The following is an 8,683-nucleotide window of genomic DNA, read 5'->3' on the forward strand; positions in this document are numbered from 1 at the left end:
CATACATTACACCAGACCCCACTCCCACTATCCCCACAATAACTGCCCTGTGTATGGGGCTCTAATGCCCTGTGTGCAGGGAGAAGTGATACATACATTACACCAGACCCCACTCCCATTATCCACACAATAACTGCCCTGTGTATGGGGCTCTAATGCCCTGTGTGCAGGGAGAAGTGATACATACATTACACCAGACCCCACTCCCACTATCCCCACAATAACTGCCCTGTGTATGGGCTCTAATGCCCTGTGTGCAGGGAGAAGTGATACATACATTACACCAGACCCCACTCCCATTATCCACACAATAACTGCCCTGTGTATGGGCTCTAATGCCCTGTGTGCAGGGAGAAGTGATACATACATTACACCAGACCCCACTCCCATTATCCACACAATAACTGCCCTGTGTATGGGGCTCTAATGCCCTGTGTGCAGGGAGAAGTGATACATACATTACACCAGACCCCACTCCCACTATCCCCACAATAACTGCCCTGTGTATGGGCTCTAATGCCCTGTGTGCAGGGAGAAGTGATACATACATTACACCAGACCCCACTCCCATTATCCACACAATAACTGCCCTGTGTATGGGGCTCTAATGCCCTGTGTGCAGGGAGAAGTGATACATACATTACACCAAACCCCACTCCCATTATCCACACAATAACTGCCCTGTGTATGGGGCTCTAATGCCCTGTGTGCAGGGAGAAGTGATACATACATTACACCAGACCCCACTCCCATTATCCCCACAATAACTGCCCTGTGTATGGGGCTCTAATGCCCTGTGTGCAGGGAGAAGTGATACATACATTACACCAGACCCCACTCCCATTATCCCCACAATAACTGCCCTGTGTATGGGGCTCTAATGCCCTGTGTGCAGGGAGAAGTGATACATACATTACACCAGAGCCCACCATTATCCCCACTGTGGGAACAAAAACTGCCCTGTGTATGGGGCTTTATTGTCCTGTGTGCAGGGAGAAGTGATACATACATTACACCAGAGCCCACTCCCACTATCCCCACAATAACTGCCCTGTGTATGGGCTCTAATGCCCTGTGTGCAGGGAGAAGTGATACATACATTACACCAGACCCCACTCCCATTATCCACACAATAACTGCCCTGTGTATGGGGCTCTAATGCCCTGTGTGCAGGGAGAAGTGATACATACATTACACCAAACCCCACTCCCATTATCCACACAATAACTGCCCTGTGTATGGGGCTCTAATGCCCTGTGTGCAGGGAGAAGTGATACATACATTACACCAGACCCCACTCCCATTATCCCCACAATAACTGCCCTGTGTATGGGGCTCTAATGCCCTGTGTGCAGGGAGAAGTGATACATACATTACACCAGACCCCACTCCCACTATCCCCACAATAACTGCCGTGTGTACAGGCTCCTCCAGCACATAACACGCCCCCGTTACCGGCCTCACCACACAACTGTCAGTCACACCGTGACCCCTGCACGCCGCGCACAGCCGCCCTCAGTCAGGAGAGCAGACTGTGACGTCACCAGTCAGCTGACTGCAGGGAGCCTCCGGAGACCGCGCATAGTCAGGTGGGCGTGGTTATCCGCCTATAAGAGCGCAGACGCCCGAGGAGCGCTCATTGACTCATTCCTCTCTGGCAGGCAGTGGCTGTAGTGAGCAGGTGGGTGGCGGCTTCAGCCCGTGCTGGGATTAGAGGAGAGATCTCTGGTGGTGTTTGCTCTTTCTCGGCGATGACCGTGTGCTTTACTTTTTGTAGGTATTTTCCTAGCAACATGGCTGAGACAGTGGAACAGCAGCAGCAGCAGGTAATGTTTCCACCCTGGTATATATTGGGCATGGAGGGAGCAGATGTAGTGGAGCTTATACTCTGCCCCTTACTGTGGGGTCTGAGCCCCTCACTATTAGTGCAGCAGTAGGTGGCTCCTCAGTCTCCCTGGTATATGCACTGTGCGAGGCACTGGCTCTCTGGTATCTGCCATCTGCTGGTGCTTGTCCCGGGTGCACAGGATCTGTTGGAGTGGCCACTTCTGGCAGGGGATGTTGCAGATATGTAGCTTTCAGTGCGGTTTGCTTTCAGTGACTGACTTTATGGCTGGTTTTGGAGATGTAATGGGCTCTACAGAAGTGTGTGTATATAAATTGTCCATTATACATCTATGCAGCTAATGGAAACTCACTGACCATATCTCAAAACTAGCAGAGGGAAAAGGCAGCTGTAACTGTAAATACAGATCAGTAAGCTAAACCACTGTAGGGTGCTGCAGACCCCCATGATAAAGGGCATAGTCAACTCTGGTGCAACATACAGATGACAGGCCCCTCACAACCTAGCAGATCTTGGAGGGCATTGCTGCTGGGTATTAGAATTGGGCCTGCCACACACGGGTGCAGTGTCTGGCTTACAGCCTATTGTTGGTGCCCATACTACCAGATCAGGTGGACTGCCCAGCACTAGAAGTACATCCCACTGGGATGGAGACCCTATTTTACAAAGCCAGTGTCCATGGGTTTTTCTTACTGTGTGAAGCCCCACAGGTGTTGTGTCGGTGTCGGTGCGTTACCTTCAGGGACTCCACGTTGCTGGATCTCCGTCACTGGTAGGAAATCTTCTGTTTTGATCGTGACGCCACTCTCAGTATTGCGGCCAGTAGGGACCGCCACTGCAGATTGAGGGTCGCCTGGGGCTGATGGTGTGTGCAGTTAGATGTAGTAGCCTCCTGAGAGTGAGGCAAGCCCCAGGGCCCTGTGTAGGTTTGTAGTACCACAAGTCGCAGAATGACCACACAGGCAGGATGTCTTTCAGGGTTTTTACTCACATTAGATGGCAGGGTGAGTAACCCGGGCGTAGCTGAGATGAACCAGGTAGGAACCAGGTATCCTTCAGGCTGACTTTATGAGGGTGACTACTGACTCGCCTTCCTTAGCCCTTGGTGGTTTGGGGTGACCCCGACTTTTAGTCCCTATGGGGGTCACCCAGGGAAGATGCTCCAAGCCTCTCTCCCCTTCTTGTTTGCCGTGTGCTTGTTCCCCGGACCAGGCCACTCCAGCCTCTTGCCTCCTATGACCTATGGGCCCTCACTGCGGTTACGTGGCTGCGGCTTTTGTAGTGTTGTGGTGTGGGCTTTAAGAGCCCCACACCGGCAGGTTTAGCAGGGAAAGGTGAATCTATCCTCGCTTCGGGATCTGCCGCCCGGTTGGGCCTGGTGCTCTCTAGCAGTCTCCTTACTTCCCACTCCGTGCACTCTCTAGCTGAAGCTGGCTTTCAGGCAGCACTCCTAGTTGACCGTTCTCCCCCGTCTGTAGCCACTGCGCGGGCGCTGTTAGACAGCAACAGCCCCACAGGTCTGCTCCTCACTGAGCCCTATGGAGTTCTGCTCTAACTGACTCACTGCTCCTCCTCTCCTGTTCTTGCCTACGCCACCTAGCAACCAGATTCTCTTACCACACCCCTTGAGAGGAGATGGAGGCTCTACCCCCTCCACTATTCCAGTGAAGGTGAAGGCTTGCCCCCTCCTGGGTTCCCCAGGGGTCCTCTCATGGGTACATGTGTGAGAGCTGATCACTATGCGCCTGTGTTCCACACCCCTGTCAGCCTTCTGGATTACCTGTATTGTACTGTCCCCAGCATGGGTGCAGTACTCAGTGGTGCCTGACCAGGTCAGGGGCGCCACAACTGCATAAGTGAAGACTGTACAGTTACATTGTGCACTCCTTACACTTGTGCAGGTTGCAGCCATCCCTGAATGTCCTTGTAAACTACAATACTTATCCATGTGGTGTACACTCATATAGTGCTGTCCAGGCCACCTATTGTAATAGTAGGAGCTTTATTAAAGGGAACCTGTCACCACTTTTTTGGTGTATAAGCTGCGGCCACCACCACCGGACCTGCATACAGCATTCTAACATGCTGTATATATAAAGGCTCAGGCCGCTGTGACAACATAAAAAAACACTACTTTCCTAACAGTCGTGTGGTGAGCCATACGGGCTTCTCCAGTACCGGGGCTGCCTCTTTCAGCCATCTTTGTCCTTCTCTAGCCATGATGCGTCCGTCATCCACACTCGCCGGCATTCAGGTCCTGAGCAGGGCAGATCAAAGTACTTTAGTGCGCCTGCACAGGATCGGTGAGTGTCTATGATGTAGACGCGTCATGCACACAGGCTTCAGACAGGGGACAAAGATGGCCAAAAGAGGTGGCACCGGGGAACGGAGACTCCCATATGGCCCACCGTATGACTGAGTATTATAAAGTGTTTTTGTTTTCACAGTGGCCTGGGCTCTTATATTCAGCATTCTAACATGCTGTATATAAGCGCCTGGTGGTGGTGGCCGTAGCTTATATGCCAAAAAGTGTTTACAGGTTCCCTTTAAACTAAAAATCACCTTCTGCAGCTCCTGGGCTGCATTCTATGAAGGTGCACCTTGGCCCTGACTCCCCCCTCCCCTTCTAGACCCCCAAAAATAACTTTATAAAACTTGGCTGTTAGGTATACTAATTACCTTGGTTGGCCAGATGGGTGGGCTCATTTTCTGTTTCTTTATCCCCCACTTGCTGCTGATTGTCGTCCTTCTTTGATGGGATGACTCCCTCAGTCTTCCTCCTCGTCACATTTTCATATCTCGTGCCTGTGCAGTTAGATCTGCTCGTGCAGCTTGCTTTGCCATATTGCGGCCAGAGCAGAAAACATAGCTGCTCGTGCCGGTGAGCTAAATGTGCAGGCACAAGATTATGGGTGGGTACTAGCATGGTGCTGGTGAGGTCAACGCTGTGCATGAAAAAATCCTTTATGTGAAAAGACAATAAAGCCCCCTCTTTGACCTCTTTATTAACCCCACCAATAACAGCCCTCCGGGTCCAACGTAATCCACACAAGGTCCCATGACTCCTCCAGCTCTGCTACACCTGACACTCACAGAGCGCCATAGACCGTGACTGCTCACTGTGAGGGTCAGGCTGCAAGTGAAGTGAGCCGCATGAGATCAGCTGTCGCTTCACTCATGCGCTTTGCGCTGACAGGTGCAGGACTCCAGCTGTCACTGCACATCAGCTGACTGAAGTCACTGCTGATCTTGTACTCGCCTTCTCAAGCGAGGCTGCCTCTGGATGCTGGTCTCCTGCTTCCAGACTGGCTCATGTCTATACAGTTATGCTCAGCTGGGTCGGGTCATAAGTAGCAGAGCGCCAAAGACAGCCACATGGAACAAGCATCGCTGGAGACTTCAGCACCACGGACAGAGCAGGGACAGGTGAGCATCTCCCCGTGCTATCAAAATAACGCAGGGACATTCCGGGTAAAACCACACGCGGTTTTCGGTTGCGGCTTGCTGCAGTTTTTTGCCACAGGTGCAGTAATCTTTCAGAGGATGAAGGTCCATTTTCTAGTGCGCACAGGGACTTACACAGTACATGGCAGGCATACATTTGTAAGGCTCTCAGCACAGGAACATTTTTTTTATATTCTTTTCTGCCATGAACCATTTTGTGTTGTGGCAAAGGTTGAAAATGAGCAATTCTGAATTTCTCAAAGTACAATTGCTAGTAAATGTTTGTTTTACATGACCAGTCTGTGTTTTTCTTTTATTCTCCCATGTTCCATCCCTAGAATGTGGTGGTAAGGCTGATAAACCTCCCATTTGTGAGCTCTACATATGACATGGTGTCCTCCACCTATGTGACCACTAAAGACAACCATCACTACCTGAAATCTGTATGTGACATCGCAGAGAAAAGTGTGAAGAGCATCACTTCGGTGGCCATCACCAGCGCCATGCCAATCCTGCAGAAACTTGAGCCTCAAAGTAGGTTTAGCGTTTTGATGGTGGTTTTTTACTTGGTGGGATTGGGTAAACCCCTAATGTATATACAGTATTTGGGACTAAAATCTATACCATATGGATTTATTAATGTTTAAGATGCAGGTAAACATGATTGGCAATATAGTAAGGATGGTTGCAATATAGACCACCACCCCCCTGCCAAAACAGCAATCATGGGAGTTGTGGTTGAGTTTCAGAGGGATGACATGGGACAATACAATCCCAGGTATTTTGTAGTAATATCAGGAGATGTGTATAACTAGGTGGCATTAGTGCATAGAGGTGTGCCATTCTAGACATGTCAGTAATTTTCTCCTAGTGTGGCAAGTAGGCCAAATATCACCATATACCTAGTATTTCCCACAAGAGCTTTGCTAGCTTTTATATACAATGACTGTTGTATTAAATCTAATTTCCTCAGTTGCTCTGGCAAACAACATTGGCTGTATTGGACTGGACAAGATTGAGGAAAGGTTGCCTATTCTGTATCAGCCTCCTGAAAAGGTAAGCAGATAAAATCATGCAGAGCCTTAAATTTCCCTTCACCTACTGTCAGATTACAGAGGTCCCATCTTGTATATTTTTAGGTTGTGGCTATTGCCTCAGAAGCAGTTGTTGGTGCCAGAGATGCTGTTATCCATAGTATCACAGGAGTAGTGGATAAAACCAAGGGAGCTGTGCAGGACAGTGTGGAGATGACTAAGGCTGTTGTAAATGGCGGCATTAATACTGTTCTTGGAAGCTGTGTAGTGAAGATCATGAGCGACCGTGTGGACTCTGCACTAACTAGGTCTGAATGTCTTCTGGAACAATTCCTGCCACCAACAGATGAAGAACTTGGTAAGCCAAACTGCTTAACTTGTATGCACAGAATAAGCCGCATTTGCTGGCGTAGCCAAAATACTAGCTCACCTGGCTTACTTTAAGCAACTGCATTATAGTTCAACTCTGCTGAAGAAGCTAAGGGTGTCCTGACAAGTAGTAAACCACAAGGTTTATATTGCTGACTCCACAAAGTGTATCCAAGCTGTTAAATATGAGCATAACAAAGTTCTCTTATTATAGCCAAGGAAGCAACTGAAACAGAAGGCTTTGTGTCCCAAGATAAGCCTGGCTACTATGTGCGCTTGGGATCCCTCTCTACAAAGGCCCGCAAGCGTGTCTACCAACAGGCCCTGACTAGGATGAAGGATGCCAAATGCAGGAGTCAGGAAGCCATTGCTCAGCTCCAGAACACACTTGACCTGGTTAGTACATGTACTTGTAAACATCGTCACTAACTTTCGTGGAGTGACAAACTTTAATTGAGCCAAAAAGCTATACATTGCAGATTAGATATCTTGCAGTATTTAGGACGAAGCATTGCAATACAAGCCTAGATTCACTCATTCATATGTTCAGAAAATCTTTTCCCTGCCACCAGAAGACACCATTTCTACAGGTTGTATTGCAGATCAGCCCCTAATTTGAATTTTAGAGGCCACCACCATGTACAGGAGTAGCGGGTTCTAGAAATAAAGGACTGTAAAGCCTACAATGCTTTAACCTTATCTCCAGGTATAAAGCATCAAATTGGGACTCTCCTACTTTCTGTAGGCATGTACAAAAAGCCTGTCATAGGCAAAGCTCCCTTATTGTTGACATGAAGTACTAATAGGGCTTTACACCCACATGTACTTCCTGAGGGGGAAAATGCATACTGGTGTAAAACCAGATGTAGTGCATATAATCACACCTGTCTTCCATGAACATAAATAACTTTCTTTTCAGATTGAATATGCAAGAAAAAACATGAATGGTGCAAATCAGAAGATCCATGATGCTCAAGAGAAGATGTTCAGCAAGTGGGTGGAGTGGACGAAAGGAACTGGAGAAGATGCTGGTGGGGAAACTGAGGGTGCAGAGGTAATGACACTCGAGTCTTATGCTAGGCATCATCTGTATACTGGAAATATAACATGTCGTCTTCTCATTACAGCAAATGGAATCCCGCACACTGACTATTGCCCGTAGTCTCACTCATCACCTGCAAAGCACATGTCTGTCTCTGGTCTCCAGTGTCCAAGGACTTCCACAAAATATTCAGAGCAAGGCTCAGAGTATTAGTGCCATGGCTGCAGATATCTATCAAAACTTCCACTCTGCTTCTTCCTTCAGAGAAATATCGGACAGCCTCTTAACCGCCACTAAGGACATGTTCACTAAAATAAAGGATGGCATGGATGATGTTATGGACTACTTCATAAACAACACTCCACTAAATTGGCTGGTAGGTCCATTTTATCCCAAACTGGCAAGTAGCCAACATGGGGAGCAAGAAGATGGGGGAGATTCAGTTAAAGAGGACTAAAAATGAAGTGCCTAATGGGCAAATACCACTAAATTACTTGCCTTAGTTTGCATCTTCCACCTTGGTCTATGCCAGTTACTGGTCCTCAGATTGTCAAATGTGAAAGGAGTTGTCTCTAACATTGGACTTTTGTCTTACTCTTGGATGTTTTTTGTATCTTCACAAATATGGTATCAATGTTACACTATGTACACTAACTTTATATTGTCTACTTTTGTATTAATAAAATGCTGCATTGACTTGTCTGTCGTGTACAAACATTAGTTGCTCAAATGTAAGATCTGGTTTTAACTTGCACTCATTGTGACTTGACTCCCTAAAATGGTGCTCCTATAGCAATCTGTGGGTAATAAAACCTAGCGAATGACTAGAGATCTAAACATGGTGGGAGGAATGGGAAATCTTCATACAGGAGCTTGGAGATCTCCATTTCAGACTCTAAAAGCTTACATCTGAAGCAACCAGGGGATCAAATTTTGTAAAATACCAAA

At 48.0% G+C, this 8,683-nt stretch overlaps 1 protein-coding gene across 1 annotated transcript; it reads left to right on the forward strand.

The window, feature by feature from the left end:
* The first annotated feature begins 1,596 nt into the window (after nucleotides 1-1,596).
* On the forward strand, nucleotides 1,597-8,431 carry LOC142295970 (perilipin-2-like). Its single transcript, XM_075339121.1, has 8 exons — nucleotides 1,597-1,681; nucleotides 1,778-1,826; nucleotides 5,629-5,824; nucleotides 6,264-6,346; nucleotides 6,430-6,682; nucleotides 6,908-7,089; nucleotides 7,613-7,747; nucleotides 7,821-8,431. The coding sequence occupies exons 2-8, from the start codon at nucleotides 1,794-1,796 to the stop codon at nucleotides 8,190-8,192; spliced, it is 1,254 nt and encodes a 417-aa protein (XP_075195236.1). The 5' UTR covers nucleotides 1,597-1,681; nucleotides 1,778-1,793; the 3' UTR covers nucleotides 8,193-8,431.
* Nucleotides 8,432-8,683: the final 252 nt, after the last annotated feature.

This window comes from Anomaloglossus baeobatrachus, chromosome 1 (genome assembly GCF_048569485.1).
Source record: "Anomaloglossus baeobatrachus isolate aAnoBae1 chromosome 1, aAnoBae1.hap1, whole genome shotgun sequence".
In the NCBI taxonomy this organism is placed as follows: domain Eukaryota; kingdom Metazoa; phylum Chordata; class Amphibia; order Anura; family Aromobatidae; genus Anomaloglossus; species Anomaloglossus baeobatrachus.

Coding starts and splice junctions, on each gene's coding strand:
- LOC142295970 (XM_075339121.1), top strand. CDS start 1,794: ATGGCTGAGACAGTGGAACAGCAGCAGCAGCAG. Junction 1,827..5,628: donor TGGAACAGCAGCAGCAGCAG/GTAATGTTTCCA, acceptor TTCCATCCCTAG/AATGTGGTGGTAAGGCTGAT. Junction 7,748..7,820: donor GGGAAACTGAGGGTGCAGAG/GTAATGACACTC, acceptor TTCTCATTACAG/CAAATGGAATCCCGCACACT.